Source organism: Marmota marmota, unplaced genomic scaffold, assembly GCF_001458135.2.
Source record: "Marmota marmota marmota unplaced genomic scaffold, marMar, whole genome shotgun sequence".
Taxonomy (NCBI): domain Eukaryota; kingdom Metazoa; phylum Chordata; class Mammalia; order Rodentia; family Sciuridae; genus Marmota; species Marmota marmota.
The window spans coordinates 30,016,619-30,035,160 of record NW_026000229.1 but is presented as its reverse complement, the minus strand read 5'-3'; the positions used below and the strand labels follow the sequence as shown (position 1 = coordinate 30,035,160).

Below are 18,542 nucleotides of genomic sequence, written 5' to 3'. Positions count from 1 at the left end.
ACAGTATATATATATATATAAATTTTGTTATGCTGGAACTGTGCCATGATGGATAATATAGCTTTATAAGATTCTCTAAATTGAGGTATTTGAAGATCTTGTGTCTTAAATCACTCAAAATAGGATTTAGTTTTGTATGAACCATTTATGCAAATATAACCTATTTGAGGAAACAAGTACTCTCACCCTCCATCTCTCCACCACCCCCACATCTCTATCTCTTCACTGGTTTTGCCTCTTTCCAAGCCATCTGTCACATTGCTACTAGAGGTATCTCTCTAAACCTTTCAGTGGCTCCCCATTTGGTTGAGAATCCAAACTCAAATAACCACATAAGGTTTTTCACGATGTCCTCCTGCCTATGTTTCTGTTTCTTCTCTCCTGGCAGTCCATCTTGTATATGCTCCAAGCACAGTGAACTATTCCACCAATGCCACAGTTTTAATGCTTTTCTCCTCTTTCTTACATTTTCTTCTGTCTGGTTTTCCCTGTTTCACTACTACACTGTAACAAAACAGAATGTTTGTGAAATAGAGGTTGAGGAAGCTGAAGATAGTTTCTATAAAGGGAAAATTATATCTATTTACTAAAGGTGTCTGAGTAAATAAACACGTGGACGATTTTTTAGACTTTCAAAATTACTCGATAGACAAAGCTGATCCTTTTTATTGGGGAGGTGAGATAATTTTTAAATTTTTGCCTTGGATAAAGTGTGAACATTCTTTACACCTGAATACCTGTTGAAAACAATTTAATTAGTATCATTAGCTGATTACTTTGATGAGCCTAATGAGGAATAGGTTAGGAAGAGGATGGCTTTCTTAGGATGAAGGAGTGGGGAGGGTGGGTTATCAGAATCTCCACAGAATATGGATAGTTTGAAAAAGTTCCTGTGATTCTGACTCTTTTTTCTAGAAGGATGTTCTTTGACTGACAATACCTTTCCCATTGCCCCTTACTCTCAGTCTATCATTGAGAAGTATCAATTTTTAAGGAACAAATAAAGAATTTGAATTAATATTTTGAGTGAAAATGTATAACAGTGAGATTCCTCAGAAATCAATGAAATGATCTAAATCAGCTGACATTTTTAGTAATGATCTAAAAGTGAGAGTATGTAGTAAAAATTCCAAGTTTACAGATTACACCAACAACTTTAAATTATTGAACTAAACTAATAATGATAAAATGTAGGAAGATAGAACATTTATATACAGGTAGACAGAAAACTAGCAGATGAATTATAATGTAATAAATTTTGCAATAAAATTTAAATTATAAAAGGCACTGAATAATGATTTTCTCATAAAAGAAATCACTTTGGATATTTCCTTAAAGATATTATCTTAATGTGCACTAGTAGTCAAAAAACTAGCAAAGCAATGAGCATTGTCAGGGAAAATGTTGAGACACAAAACAGAACACATTATAATACCTTTGAGTAAACAACATGGTATATCTACATCAGGAATACAGATTTTTCTTTTTATTGATCTATTTTAGTTATATATAACATTAGGATTCGTTTTGGCATAATTATAAAAGCACAATATATAATTTGTTCTAATCCAGTCCTCAGTACTTCCCCTTTTCCTTTCCTCCTCCCTCCCCATTGTCATTATTGCTTAGCACTAATGAAGACTATATATTTAAATGAAAGTATCCTGGAATTAGAATGAATGATGTAGGACATATACTGTAGACAGAGGCTAAAAAGAATTTGGGTTCATCTAGAGTAAGAAATATTTAAGATGAATGTTAAGATAGACTATATTCAATGTTTGTAGAATCATAACAATATGGATAAGGAGAACAGAAAGTTGTTAGTAAATTCATGAAATATTAGAACTAGTGTGCACTTCTAATTATCTTACTGTACAAGAAGCAAGACAGATAAGTAGATGTGCTATATTATATTGAAAACAGAAAACATATGGAAGCCATTCCCTATGTAAGAGTTGCATACTAAAAATACAAATAGATCTAGGAGATTTAGCCAAAACTAAAAAAGAAAAACCTATAATTGATGGAAAAACTAGAGATCTTTGGAGTTCTCTCAACCTTTTTCAGTTGGCATCATGAAAATCAAACTGAGGTAAACTATTGTTTAAATTAACAATGAAATTTTGTGCATTAATTAGACAAACTCCAAATATGTAATAAAAATTATATTCAGCAAATACTTCTGGTGAACCAATCTTTTAACTTTAGTCTTCTGACTCTCAATGCTATTAAGATAGTCATTAATTCTTTAATCCAAGAATAATTAATAACTTTCATTTGCTGATTTATAATCCGAGACACTAATTAGTATGGGGTTTATATATCATTCTATCTACTTTAGGATTTAATGAAAGCCTGCCAAATACAAATCCCTGTCCAAAGTACTAGGGATTTGCAGAACCATAAACTATAGTCCTGTCCCTGAGGCAATGTTTGGGAAATATAAAGCAGAGAATTGTATGTCATTATGGGAACTGGTGGGAAAAACAGGGAAAGTGTTTGGCATTTTTCTTGGGAGAGGAAGACAATGGGTGAATCAGTTTGTTTGAAGCAAAGGAAAAGTTGTAAAGGAACAATGGAAGACAATTATAAAAGTAGGCTGCAGTCAGAGTTTGGAGGGCTTTGAATTCTAAGTAGAAAAGATTTTGATTTGCTTTGCTTTTTAATAGAGTGCACATTGAAAATTTTGGAGCATAAGAGTAAACTTTAGAACATACTCTTTATGAATACATACAGAGTAAATACAAGCTAGAGAGGTTGAAGATGTGTTCTTGTTAAGAAACCATAATAATTGTTGAGGTACAAGATAATGAAGGCCTTGACTAATGTTGATAAAAATGGAAACAGGAGATAAGTACTAGATAAATATTTGTAATACAGAAATAGAGGAAATGTAATAACTCCTTGTACGAACTTGAGGTGTCTTGAGTCCCCTTTTAATATCTTCCAGAACAAACTCAGATGTTTTTATTTCTTCCTCTTTTCTTTCACTTCCATTTCTGTGAAAAATGTAACTACTCTATATCAGATTTCATTATTAAGACTGCTAGCAAAGAACATCTACTTAAAAACTCCTGAGAGCTAATGGTCAAAATGGCTTTAAATCATGCTTTGATTTCTAATGCTTATGGGCCTGAAACCAAAGTGTTTAGAATGATATTATTTCGTGGGTGGCAGAATTTCCTTCCAGTTTAGAAGGAAAGAAGGAAGATTACATTATGTATCTACCAGATAGCACCATTTCACAGGGCACAGCAATAGTTAAAATGAATGAGGAGGTAGATATGGGATGATTTTCTAAGCTGGTGTGTCTATGAATTAGAGGAAGTGTAGCAAGATGCCTTGATTCCTACTGCTAGCAATAGGCAAAATGTTTAATGTAAATTTTCATAATGTCTTCCTTTTATGATTATTTTTTCCTCTTAGTTGTATTCTTGGTGCCTCATGCTCACTTCTTTTTAAGTCAAATCAAATTCTACACTCAGAAAAGATATAATCATCTATACCAGAAAATGAATTTAAGCCTATGTATTAACCTCTCTCTGGAATATCTGTAGTTTGAAATTTCTTTCTAATCCTATGTAATAAAAACTTGGTTTCTTATTGAAGATACCTTAGACTTTAGGAAAAGTCAGAAAGTGGGAGAGATTGTCTATGTGGTGGGAAGAGATTGCTTCAGTTATTTCTATTTCACATAAAAATATGATATTTTCCCATATATTCTGGGATTATGATATCTACATCTATTATGACTGTTTTGGAGCCATTTACCACATAGTAATGTATTGTATTTAGCAAATGTAAATAGTCTAATGATTAGATGAATAGTTGTTTCCAAATAAAATTTGGAATTTCTAGTATTGTGAATAAAGTGTATTTTCTCCTGTATGAGTCAGGGAACATGCTTTCCTTGACCCAAAGGAGAAAATTGAACCCTTTGAGTTCCAGAGAGTCCATAAGTGATAAGGCTAATAAATTGGTATAGAAATATAATTCTGTATAGAAATATAATTCTGCTAGTAAATTGGTATAGAAATATAATTCTCTACAATACTATTCAGCTATGTGCCCAAGACACTCTATTACTGAATAAGTATCACTTTATTTATTGCACAACCAAATAGTTTGCTTCTAATTCTAGCATAATTCTAATACTGCTGAAAGAAGCTGCTTCAAGTTAAATTCTTTAAAAGAAAACAGTTCCAAGTCAGGCATGGTGGCGCATGCCTGTAATCACAGTGAATTGGGAGGCTGAGGTAAGAGCCAGACTCAGCAACTTAATGAGGCCCTAAGCAACTTAATGAGACCCTGTCTCAAAATAAAGGAATTAAAAGGGCTTGGGATGTAGCTCTGTGGTAAAGTGCTCTTGGGTTCAAATCTGTGCCCCCCCCAAAAGAAAGCAGTTCCATTACTGTACCCTATACTGATATACTTTCTAAAGATTTTTCATATATATTCTTAATAAATCTCTGAATGAATGACATGGTTCTCTTTACTTAATCAGACAAGCATTACAAATGTTTTAAAATATAATTATAAAATAGATACAGGATTGATAAGAATTATAATTGATTTATTCCACAATGGTGATGATGATGTAGAATCAATTCTCTTGTTGCAGAACATTTCAGTTTTACTTGATATCAGTAATTATGCAATCATGTGGAACTGTTTTGAGTTTCATGCTGATTTGATGGGAATTAAATACTTTGGGTTTCAGTAATAATTTATCTACTTATATTTCTTTATTGTTGGCTTTGATTTGATTAGTTTTCTAACTTCTTTTAGTGTATTCCAAGGGTCTGTCTTAGATCAGTTACTTAACAGTTACAGGGCATGCTTTTTTAGAGCAAAATGATCCAAATTCCAGATTAACATTATCAGCCATATGTATCAATTTTGTTATCTTAAATAGTGGATCCTAGGATTCATGGGAAAAGGAAGAGAATCTAAAAGTAGGTTTTGTATCCAGCCTGCTAGAGGTTACTGCCTTCATAAAATCCTTTGTGTTACCCTCTCCAAGGGAAAAACAAGAAAAAAATGTAAGGAAGGTGAACTCCTTTCCCATTTTGAACTCTGAATCACTCCCTCTTTAACAATGGGAATGCTGAGAAAATACCAAACATTTTTAAAAATTTAAAAACACATATTATTACTGTATTTAAGAAATCAGATTAATTTCTGAAAGTTTTTTGGTGATATACAAACTTCTTATTTATTGATAAAAAATTCTGTGAATCCTGTGTTACCTTGTATAGCTAAAATTTCATTGAGTATTTAGATTAATATGTACATATCCATCTAATGGTCCTAACCTGACTTAGCCTAGCAGAAGAGATTTGTCTTATATGTTAAGCAGTTCTTCTGTTTAATTGATAGAACAAATTTATTCCAATCTAAGTGATCATAATTTAGGGTTTGTCTACCTGTTTCAGTGAAACTTCTGAGAAAGTCGGTTTCAATAATATGCACACGTTATTACAGATAACTTGCTAATATTTTGGGTTGAAACAAAACACTGATAGCTACATGTTCTTAAATTAATATATCCTATATAAATTATCCTATATGACATTTTGATAAAACTCACTTCTTGACAGAAGTCTTTTATGTAAGTTGTTTACAAAAAATGACTTATAAACATTCTTAAAATTGTAAGACTGAAATAAATATAAAATGGTATTTGAGTCATTTATTTCCTCATAAGCAATTTCTTTCAATGGATAAGGTGAGATGGTGCTATTTTGCTTTCAAATATATTTGCTTTAAAGAATCATTTTTTGGTTATAGACAAATATCCCTAAGTATTTTCTATACACAAAACTGCTATTTCTTCCAGGGATACTTCTTAAGATTAAATTTAATTCTATTTCTATTTGAAGGGTATGGAGCATTAAAATTAGTTTAATCATCAGAATATTTTATATTCAATTTTAATAAATGATACTAGTATTAGCATTATTTCATTCTTAAATTTCAAACCAGCAAATCATTTGTTTGGCTTTTTAAAGCACAATTTTTATTTCCTTCAGAATAAGAAAAATGGGGGCTGGGGTATTGACTCAATGGTAGAGTGCTTGTCTAGCATGTGTGAGGCACAGGATTCGATCCCCAACACCACATAAAAATAAATAAATAAAATAAAGGTATGGTGTCCATCTACAATGAAAAATATTTTTAAAAAAGGAATAAAAACAGCTTTATTTCTATAGTTAAGGACAAAATAGTGACTTATAGATTAACTTATTAGGTGTCATTACATATTTAAATGCCCTGTTTATATGAAGAGGCACATGAAAAGTAGTTGAGGACCTCATTTGCAATAATGACTGGCATCAGTGAATAAAATATTCTTATCACCAAGATAGTGGCCACAACATATATGCCTTTAAAAGTAACTGGTAATATAATTTATATTAATATAATGTGATTCAGAAGCTATGGGATGAAATATATTGCAATTATCTTTCAGTCTTTTAAGAGAGTGACAATAACAATAAATTCAAATGAGAAATAATGACAAAGATAGAACTGAGAAACTGTATATCCACATCAAACCAAAGAAGTTTTACTTCCACAGTATAATTAGGAGTTGGGTAATTCCTTCTTATCCACAGATGAAGGCATTATGCAGAAATGGTAATTATACTTTAATACATTTCTTAGTGTAATTCTTGCTACTAAAATTTAATCTCTGAATACAACCAAGTGGGGAAATTCTGATTTTGTTCCATGTTTTGAAGACTTCAGTATTGTTCTCAAGGCATATACAATGATGAAATTCTAGAATGTGACTACAGGTTATCGATGAAAGAGGGAGGGGATCATATGTGAAGACACTTCAAGTAATATTTACAGATAATTCTTCAACAATGGGAATGCTGAGAAAATACCAAACATTTTTTAAAATTTAAAAACACATATTATTACTGTATTTAAGAAATCAGATTAATTTCTGAAAATTTTTTGATGCTGTACAAACTTCTTATTTATTGATAAAAATTCTGTGAATCCTGTATTACCTTTTATAGTTAAAATTTCATTGTGTATTTAGATCACAAAGTGATTTGCTCATGCCAAATTTAATGAACAGAATACATAAAACCACCATCACTTCAAGCTTAGTATCGTCATAAAAACTCCATACATCATCATTCCCACTCTAGTGAAAATAGTACCTCACCCTAACTTTTCTTATCTGTTCACTCTCAAAATGACTGGGATTTGAAATGATCCTGGCTTCCTCAACTCCTATACCTTACTTAACCTGAACATCTATTGGGTCTGGAAGTTGAGGGAATGGGCATAGCAAGAGGAATGTATAAATATGGTAGAAATAATTTGAATCATCGCTGTCAAGTTTATGTTGAATATTTGTGTTCTCTCACACTTACTAAGGAAGCTAGATTTGATATCAAAGTGGTACATTCCAGTATTATGTACCACTTTGTAGAAGACTAACAAAGTATAGAAGTAGTAATGTGAAGAATCAGCCAGAAAGAATTGAAAAAAATGCTTCTGGGAATTCAACATTCCTCTTACACATTCCTCTTGCTATGCCCATTCCCTCAACTTCCAGACCCAATGCTGGGATAGCTCGCTGCTCTCCTGGATGTGAGGACATCAAGGAAACTATTGTGATTGACTTGGAATGTATTAGTTGTGTTTATTCTTGTGTCTGAGATGGTCTATGTTCATGTGCAATGTAAATATAGACTGTTTTTCTTGGCTAGATGTGAAAGTAAAAAGACTTGAGATATTTTCCCTATATTATAACTTGTTTAAGAAGATAAGTATTTTCAGTGGGAGCAGAAAAATTTATTCAGGGGGGAAGCCAAGAAGAAAAAAATTAAAGAGATTAGAGAATCCTAACCACCATTAAGATTATGGCAAATGGAATAAATTGATTGAGGAGAAAGAGAACAAATAGAGTACTGAACATAGTTAAGTTCTCAATAAATTGTTTTATTCACAAACGAACAGTTATATTCTAAACAAAATGGTGAATCTGATCTTTTTGAAAGAATCACAACAGCAACAGCATCTCATGCTTTTTTGTAACAAAAAAGAGCATTCAGAAAAATTAGCTGAAATTAGGTCATTTCCTGGTTAGGAAGCAAGTGAACATAGATTTGATATAGTTTACTAGGCGGGCTTGGACCTTCCACATATGTGCCTCAAGATGTAAAGAAGAATCAGTGAAGATTTATCAGCCTAATCAAATGCTGACACATGTAGGAATGAATGACAGCACTGGAAGAAACCTTGGGTCTCTAGTGACACTAAAGTTCTGAATTGGAAAATGAAAGACATGAAAACACAGGTGTTGTTTTCATTTTTCTTCGAATTTAATCTCATGACTTTAGAAATTTTAAAAAAAGAACCCATGAAAATAAATACCTCATTGCCTTTTTGTTTGATAGCTTCAGATAACTGGGAAAAAATGGGCTATTGGATTTTTATGTGACTTTTAGGAAGAATGAGTCTTACAGGAAAATGAAATTGAGGTGAATTAGCTAAAATTTGATTTGGCTTAAACAAAATAGTATTTCTCCATCAAATAAACATCTGAAATATGGAAACTCTGCTAAAAAAAACCCCCACAACGTTTGGGAGTTTTAAGGCTTATTCAATTTACCTTTCCACAGTCACTTCATTCTCACAATCCAAGACAGAATCCAAATTCTAGCAAGAGGATAGAATAAAAGAGGAAGAAATAGGTATGAAGAACTCCTGTAAAAAGCTAAATAGGTATAAAGAACTTGTTATGGAAGATTTCTGAAAGATGCCAAAGGACAATTCACTTATCTCCTATCCATCCTGTAGAACTTGGGATGGATAGGGATAAGCTGAGAGGGAGACTAGGAAATTTAGTGTTTATTTTCCACAGCTAGTTAAAATATCTATCACTGTAGAAGAAGAGGTAAATGGAAATTGGGAAACAATGATTAATATACTTTGCTCAGAAATTTGGGGAGAAAAATACTTGCATATGATTGATTAAATGAATAATACAATGAATGACACTGTGCTCTCATAAACTTGAAGACTTACAAACCAAAGATATGACAATGTGAGAACAGAAAGCTCATGATAAGAGGACCAATTTCAAAATGTGTAACTTTAAATGGGTATTAAAAAGACAGATATAATGATAAATAGTAGATAGAAGAGAACTATGTGATGAGAGTTAAAGACATGTTTCAAATTTGTCAATAACAGTAAAAGAAAGGAATAGTATGTTGGATAGCATGTATTATTTCTTTATGATTTTCTTGCCAATTTACAAACAAGATTGAGGTAGCTAAATTAAAAGCTAAAAAATTGTGACAGACAGGAATACTGAATATTATAAAAACCTGAACTTTGGTGGAAAAATGAATTGCATGATGACAAGTTGTAAATGATTTGATTAATCCGCATAAATCAAGTCCTGGGTATTTTGCAACCTCAATATAAGCCATCAATGAATTACTGCTTCTAAATAGTTAACATAATCTTAGGTAAATTAAGAATTTCAGTTTACCATTTCATAAACAGTTGTATATGGAAGAATTACAGGTTTCCAGGATACTTGGGGGATTAATTTGAATTAAGTCAAAATAGAATCTTTTTTCAGCCTGCATTTTTTAAAAAAATCAATTCTATATTTTTCTACTTTAGAAAAGAATGGTGTGTGTGCCTCCACAAACATTAAATATGGATGCCTGGTAACTGGAGAGATAAATGTGTTCATGACTTAGTTAACTCACCCTTTCATCATTTCATCAAGTCATGATGACTTTCACTATTATATAAATAGGTTGATTCATGTTCATATCCTGTTAAGTTCTGCTTAGCAGGCTAACAATAGAATGTACAAAAGACATTGAGTTAAATATAAGCTTATAAGAAACACAAATCTCTAAGTTGACTTTTTATTTATTTTATTTTTATTGAGGTTTATTTGGCAATTCACAATTCATTTTTAGGTAAACTTCTTCAATCAGTAAAGTGCTTAGAATGGGGCTTGGCAATATGCATTCAATAAATATCTGTGAAAAACTCTCTACACCTGCAGTATTTTATTTGTGCAGAATTATTTACAAATTACAGAATAAAACCATTTTCTTATTTCATTATTCAGAAACTAAAAAAATTATATAAATAAGTGAGCTGTTTTATGCATAAAATGGAAGGATTCTAATAATCCTTTTAGAAAAGCATGATCTGTTACCTTTGATGCTATGATATTTACATTTCAGTGTATGTACATTTGATATACTTTTGATTCTATATATGCACATAAAGTAGTTTGAATTTATTTGTTTATGAATCATGGGTTTTGTATATCATTAAATTAAAAGAAATAAAAAGCTTTCATTTGTTAAAGAGGAGCAGTTAACACTTATGTTTATGTATAAAAATACAGTTTACCACATTTAAACAAACTTTATAATACAATCTTGAAAAATACCCTAATCCAAAACAAAATTATTTTTAACAGGCATACATTTTAATATATATAAACTCTAAAATAATGAGTATAAAAATACTCATAAGGAAAAATATGAGATCATATTACTATAAACTAAGTCTGTAGTCTATATAAAGGAGAATCATGAAGAACATTGTGTCTCAGGCTTTCTTAGTTCAGTGATTGCTGAGATACTAATTTTTAGCAAATAATATAGCTGGTGAAGAGTCTGGAATTCATACCGTATAAATAATGGCCAAACAAACTATGAATGATGGTGAGTATAAACAGTGTTTTCCCATTTCTGAAGGGCTATGTGGAAATGGTATTGATTTATTCTATATAAATTTAGAGATAGAGCCATGAACAATTGGTTATACTTAAAATCAGAGCTACCTTAAGTGTAATAAGAATTGGTAACCTATAATAAATTGTTGTGATAAATAAATCAATGAGACAGAACAGTTGGTAAAAGATAAAAGAGAGGCATCGTTATCAGTAAAAAAAAGATGGATGGACATTGTAATAAATAATGTTGAAAAAATAAGATTTCTATTTGTATGATTAAAATATCAATTTAGGGTCTCATCTTACACTATACTTCAAATAAATTCCAGATGAAATTAAGAAAATTTTTGAAATTTAAACTAAAAAATCTGGAATAAAATATATTTTTGGACAATGGAATATGAAAAGGCTTAAGCACAAAAACTATAATAAATCATCAAAAATACATAGATATGGTTACACAAAATTACTCATTTTGAGCAGATTAATATACCAGGGTCATGTAGAATCAGTGAAACAGTGAGGATTCGGAATAGAATAAGTATATCAAGCCTGACAAAGGACGCATAGAAGAAAGTTGTAATTTGGGGAAAATTCTTGGATTTGGAAGTTAAGAGATACCTTATGACCTTGACAAGAGAAAACCAATCAAGCAATTAGAAGTTAGAATACATTGAAAAAAAAAAAAAAGGTGGGGAAAGGTGGCACACACAAAAAGGAACCAGAGTAGTAGTCTTTTTGAAAAGATTTCAGAATTAAGTGCAGGAACATTTTATTTTTTGGCTTACATGCCTAGAACATAAAGCTTATAAAAATTCTAAAGGCTTAAAAATACATTTAAATTTTAAGATGTTGGCATTAAGATTTGAAAATAAAATAAAAATAAATATTCAAAATACTTAACATATAAAACATCTTCATTATTTATTACAATTAAGATTTTTCCTAACATTTGAAAACAATTTGATAGTACTGTTTTACTTTGCAAGAATTCTTGAGAATGCATAATAGCTATAGAAAATTTATAGCTAAGAGTAAGTTCATTGGTTTATTTTAGGCTAAATATTTTCAAAAAAATTACATAAAACTGTAATTATAATGTATGGATTGATAAAAATGGGTATATTTTAATATGATTAATCTGTGTAGGGTGCTCAGGAGATAACAATATCTGGGGTTTATGAAAATCGTAAAACAACCCTTATTATGGGGAAAAAAAAGAGGTTTCCTATAATCAAAGACAGTTTGTTTATCTATTCATCTATTGGACACCTTGGTTGCAATTGTAAATAAAGATGCTATAAACATTCATGTTCAGATTTTTGTGTGGACATCAGTTTTGTAGTCAATAATGTAAATACCTATGGGATGATTGCTGGGTTGTATAATAAATTTATGTTTATTTTGTAAGAAACTGCCAAAGTGTCTTCCAAAGTGGCTGCATGTTCCATTCCCACTAGCAATAAAAGATGGTTTGAGTTACTTCGCATCCTTGCAAGCATATAGTACTGTCAGATTTTTGGATTTTAGTTATCATAGCAGATTTATTTATCTATTTATTTATGTATTTATTTGTACTGGGAATTGAACTCAGGGGCACGCGACCACTGAGCCACACTCCCCCACTTTTTTTTAAAGATGAGAAAATTTGAACTTTAATATGGATGATAATTGTGATGGATTAGAAAGCATTAATACCGTTAAATCCATGAGTTCAAAATGCTTATTAAAATAAACAAATTGGCCACATATAATAGGAAATAGGAATCATTGTATTCTTTCTAAAGTTAGTAAATGAATGAAACACTTATCTTGGTTAACCAAATTGTGAGCATCACTTACTGATTCTCAAGCTCGGTCTACCTGTGCCATAGTACAATGTATTAATGCTCTTTATTTCAACTATTATTATGTATTCCATCCTGAAGATTCATAATTATTTCAAAATAGAACTCATTGTTCTGTTTCATATTGCTTACAGCTTCCTTTATCTCTGTTTTTTTAGAGTTTTTAAATTTATATATGAGAGTGGAATGCATTACAATTATTATTACACATATAGCTCACAATTTTTCATATCTCTGGTTGTATACAAAGTATATTCACACAAATTAGTGTCTTCATACATGTACATTGCATAATAATGACCATCACATTCCACCATCATTTCTAACCCATACCTCTTTCTCTCCCCTCCAACCCCTCTGCTCTATCTAGAGTTTGTCTATTCCTCCCATGCTCCCCCTTCCTATCCCACTATGAATGAGCCTCCTTATATCAGAGAAAACATTCTGCATTTGGTCTTTTGGGATTGGCTAACTTCACCTAGCATTATCTTCTCTAACTTCATCCATTTACCTGCAAATGCTATGATTTTATTCTCTTTTATTGCTGAGTAATATTCCATTTTGTATGTATGCCACATTTTTTTTATCCATTCATCTATTGAAGGGCATCTAGGTTGGTTCCACAGTTTAGCTATTGTGAATTGTCCTGCTATAAACATTGATGTGGCTGTGTCCCTGTAGTATGCTGTTTTTAAGTCCTTTGGGTATAGACCGAGGAGAGGGATAACTGGGTCAAATGGTGGTTACATTCCCAATTTTCCAAGAAATCTCCATACTGCTTTCCATATTGGCTGCACCAATTTGCAGTCCCACCAGCAGTGTATGAGTGTACTTTTTTCCCTCACATCCTTGCCAACACTTATTGTTGTTTGTATTCATAATAGCTGCCATTCTGACTGGAGTAAGATGAAATCTTAGAGTAGTTTTGATTTGCATTTCTCTAATTGCTAGAGACCACTGAGCCACACCCCCAGCCCTTTTTTTTTGTATTTTGTTTAGAGACAAGGTTTCACTGAGTTGCTTAGAGACTTGCTGTTGCTGAGTCTAGCTTTGAACTCACAGTTCTCCTGCCTCAGCCTCCACAGTCGTTGGGACTACTCATTTGTGCGGCCACACCAGGCTTATTATAGCAGTCTTATAGTGATATTTCATTGTCATTTTAATTTATAATTTCTACTAGCTTATGACATTGAGCATCTTTTCATATGCTTCTTACCATCTTTGGTAAAGATGTCTATTCAGATGCTTCACCCACTTTTCAACTGTTTTTTTTTTAATTGTTGTATTTTAAGAGTTTTTTTTAATACTTTAAAGATACTGGATGCATTTTATATACATGAATATATGTAAATGTATTTTATGATATAAAATGAATTAAATCTTTAGCCTTAAATATAATATAAATATATGATGATTAAGATTTTCCACTCAACAATCCAGGCTTGAAAGAAATATTGTTTTGTTTGTTTGAGTTTTTTGGTGGTATTGTTGATACCAGCTCCTACTCTTAATGTGCCCAAAGAAGGTAAATTTGGTCAAGGACAAAATTAAAAGTTCTAATTAGCTTAATCTTCTAATTAACTCAACTTTTTACAGCTTTAAAGTAATGTTTAGTTATGTTACCATAGCCATATTAATAATGCTCCCTTGAGACCATTTATATAAAGCTTAAAAGGTTCAGTAAAAACATATAATTAATATGCTGGAATAGGGGGTGGATTTCTGTGTGATGAGGCATTAAAATAACTTTTCAAACAGGAACATTAAAGAATATTAAAATCATAATGCTATTTGTAATCAAGATAAAGAATTAGCATCAATTTCCAAAATACAAGATTAGGGGAATACCTAAAATTCTGGAAATAGATTTTGGAGAATATTTTTAAGTAATAACAACTTACCCCAATGTTCCTCAATTTTATTGCAAGTGTGATAAAGGTTTAAGTATTACATGGGCAAAGGGTTTAAATTAATTCATGAATGATTGAGCCACAGGGGGGTATATAGGGAAACATTTAGGGCATATTCACTAATTTTTAAGAATGATATCCTAAATAATGAATTTATACTATTCATATTGTTGAGAAGACTTAAATGATCAATGTGCTTCATATATTGTCTCAATTTTAATTTTTTTTATTGTATGAGTTGATCTCTCCCTCTTCTGAACTCTACTATTGTTATTATAGTCATTATATTAACAATTTGATTCACTATGTAATATTCCTCACCTCATTGGGAATAAATGTCCTATGAATGCTCTTTATATAAACAATCTTCTCTTAAATAAAAAATAGAGATCCACAAGACAAACTCTCATTTCCATCTTACATAAAACAACAGATATATTATAGATTAAAAGACCAACCAGGCATAGTGGTACATGCCTGTAATCCCAGCAACTAGAGAGGCTGAGACAGGTGGATCACAAGATCTTTATAAATTGTATATTGTGTTCTTAAATAGATGTACTCAGCCTTAGAAACTTCAAGGAGCTAAACTACTCAGTGAGACACTGTCTCTAAGTAAAATATAAAATAGGGCTGGATATGTGGCTCAGTGGCTAAGTGCTCCCGAGTTAAATCCCTGGGACCAAAAAAAAAAAAAAAATCCCCCCAAACCAAGTGATAATTTATTTATGTTGGTAGCTAACTTACTGTCTGCCATTATATATTCTTTTTTTTTTTAAAGAGAGAGAGAGGGAGAGCGTGCGCACGAGAGAGAATTTTTTAATATTTATTTTTTAGTTTTTGGCGGACACAACATCTTTGTTGGTATGTGGTGCTGAGGATCGAACCCGGGCCGCACGCATGCCAGGCGAGCGCGCTACCGCTTGAGCCATATCCCCAGCCCCATTATATATTCTTAATATTGTATTTTCTGAGCAATTTACTGACTCCTGGATTGGGGGGTGTGTATGTATAATTCCATAATTTTGCGTAGTTATTACTAAAACAGATATTTGTGGATATTAAAGAGAACATCATTTCCACTCTACCTAAACAAAAATGATTGTGTTAATTTTTTCATTTTTGAGTTTTCTGGAATAAAAGAGGAACATAGTACATGGGACAAAACAGACTAGAAAACCAGGGTTGATAGTGTATTGATCTGCCAATACTGCCTTAATGCTTTACTCTTGATAATTAGATATGTTGATTTCCCAATGTGAAAGAATTTTTTAAAAAATATATCAGGTAATTAAGAGTATAGGAACCTAGCCTTTTAAAAGTTTATTTTTATCCCAATTAAAGGGAAAATCTTCATAAAGATTTATTGTTTTTGTATCTTTAACTCTAATATATGGAGGGGGGCAAGATTAGCAAAGTTGATCACTTATGGTCAGTGCAATGTAGAAATAGTGGGCAATGGACAGGCAAGGTATAGAGCAAAAGCTTTTGAGGGTAGAGCAATACAAGCATATTATCATGACCTGAGCTAAAAGGGAAGGAGTCCACAAATTATGTTTGCAGCATATATATGAAACAGATGACAACACTTTATCATCAATAGTTACATTTGGTGAATATTTGTTCTGTAAAAACAAAAAAAGCCAGTAAACATTACAGACTGCATTTTCTAACTATGGTCAACCATGAAAGGTATTCTAAGGCTTTGTATCAGTATTCTCCTTTTTATCTGAATAAAACATAATATTGAGTAAAAAGAGGAATGGCAGGAGTAAAGGGACTTGAAGTAAAGGAAAACATTGACTTCATAAAATTTTACATGGGTAGATCTTTATAAACTGTGTATTGTGTTCTTAAGTAGATGTACTCAATTTTGAAGGCATATGTTGAATCAAAGAATTTCCTGAGTATTCCTCATTGTATAAGTACAAATTTAACCTCCTGGGATTCTGAAGTATGATATATTATTTCCCTTTATTTTAATTTATTGAAAATGAAGAAGATTTAGAGTTTTCAGATAAAGGTCTCTAAGAAGGTAGTGCTTTTCTTTGAATTGAGCCTGACATAGAATTGGCTCTCAGTGAAGCTTTGTTGAATGTTGTGTGACTACATCAGCATCACATTCTGTAATGTTCTTGTAAGTGATTACTAAAATTTCTACAGCCTCTTTAAGCCTGTGTTCTAAAAAGCTTTCTTCTCTTTTAATTATATTAATATATGTGTTTTCTGTTTATATTAGGTGTTACCTTCTGGAGTTCAGAAACCAGAGCTGTTTTCTTAATTTGTATCCTAAAATTATGTTAGATTCTGTGCATTTGATGATGTAAATATATAAATCAATACCCATTATTTTGCATTTTCTTCACAGACCCCAGTTTCTAGATGAGCAGCTGTGAAACTCACAACTGGATGAGCTTTGACTATAATATTGGGAAAAGGGCTTCTGTTTGCATCATATATATGAAACAGATGACAAAAAGTAGTTAGCCACATTAACTTCTGTGTTATAAACAGCAATTTTATTATTCAGATAAAAAACTGAAGCAAAAATAATAAGTAAGAGGATGAAGTACAGTTAGTACTGAAAAATATTTTCTGTTAATTACATGGATATTTCAGAGAAAAGCTTTTGGGGAGAATTTACACAAATAATTTTCGTTTAGAATATTCTTTCCATTCTGTTAGGCACAGTGAAGAGAAAGTCTCAGGACTGAATCCCTATCCAAAAAGTACAGGTTATGTAAAAGATTCACTAAACTTTTAATTTACATCATTATAATATTTTACTATATTAATTATGTCATCAAAAATAATGTTAAGGGAGACATATAAGAAACTAGGTTAATAATCTTATGTAAGTGCATATTGTATGAAAAGAACCTCAAAAAGATCTAAAAATTAATTAATAAAGTTATAAAAGTTTATATGCACAGAATAAATAATTGTTATAATTAGTCTTTTCATATATCAAAAACATTTTAAACACTTTTTTAAAAGCAATGGGCTTTGTTTGTTATCATTTATAATTGCTTCCCTTGGAATTGTATCCATTTTCTCTATATTCAAGAATTATTCTGCCATCATTAAAAGATGAATTTTAACCAAACAGAAGAACAAAAATGTATGTTAGCTTATTATATACTTTTATAGTATTGCATTATGATTAAGAGCCAGACTGTCTGAGTTCAAAGTCCAGTTTTGCCTCTTTGTTTCCTGATCTGTGAAATGGGGTTAACAAGAGTACCTGCTTTTGTCATCTATTGTGATGATTCCATGAGTTGATATTAAAGACCCTAAAATAATCCTTGGCATGTGATAGGAGTTAAAAAAAAAACAATAGTTTTTTTTCCTTCCTATACTAAGTTAGAAAAGTAGTTCTAGAGAATAAGTCTGAATATGTAACTATTTCTTCAAACACAGATATCTAAAAAATAAAAAGTATCAGTTTACACTTCCCATATTAAGTGAGTAGTGTTTGTGTGTATGTGTAAAGGGTAGGGGGATGTGAGCCGAGGAAACAAGTAGAGTAATACTCTCAACAACTTTCAGGTAAAACATAAATAATGGCTGTTCTTGGATAATCTGCAAAGTTGAGTGAATAATTGATATATCTTTCTGTGACTTTTTGCAGATATCATGGAAATCAGGACAGTAGCGGTTGGAATTGTGGCAATCAAAGGGGTGGAAAGTGAATACTATCTTGCAATGAACAAGGAAGGAAAACTTTATGCAAAGGTATTTATAATTTATAGTTTAGAGTTAATTTTTCAAACTTGTTTTTAATCAAATCATCTTGCCGTTCTGAAAAGTAAAAATAGAATTAATTTCTCTCTAATGGTATAATTTAATAATTTAAAATGCTATAAGCCCAAGCATGACAAAAAACGTATTTATGTGACCTTGGACTTTGCTTAAGCTATCTGAACTTTGGTTTCTTCATCTGAAAAATGAGTTGGAATAATTGACCTCTAAGGATACTTCCAGTTCTATACTTCCACATGCATTTCAGATACTTGAAACTGAAAATTTCCATCTCAG

General features: G+C 31.3%; 1 protein-coding gene across 1 annotated transcript in view; it reads left to right on the top strand.

Annotated features, from left to right (window-relative positions):
• Positions 1–18,542, top strand: part of Fgf7 (fibroblast growth factor 7) — a 54,979-nt gene that overhangs the window by 34,503 nt on the left and 1,934 nt on the right. The window contains exon 3 of the mRNA XM_015480684.2: positions 18,136–18,239. Coding sequence (XP_015336170.1) covers positions 18,136–18,239 — 104 coding nt within the window. The remainder of the gene's footprint in view (positions 1–18,135; positions 18,240–18,542) is intronic.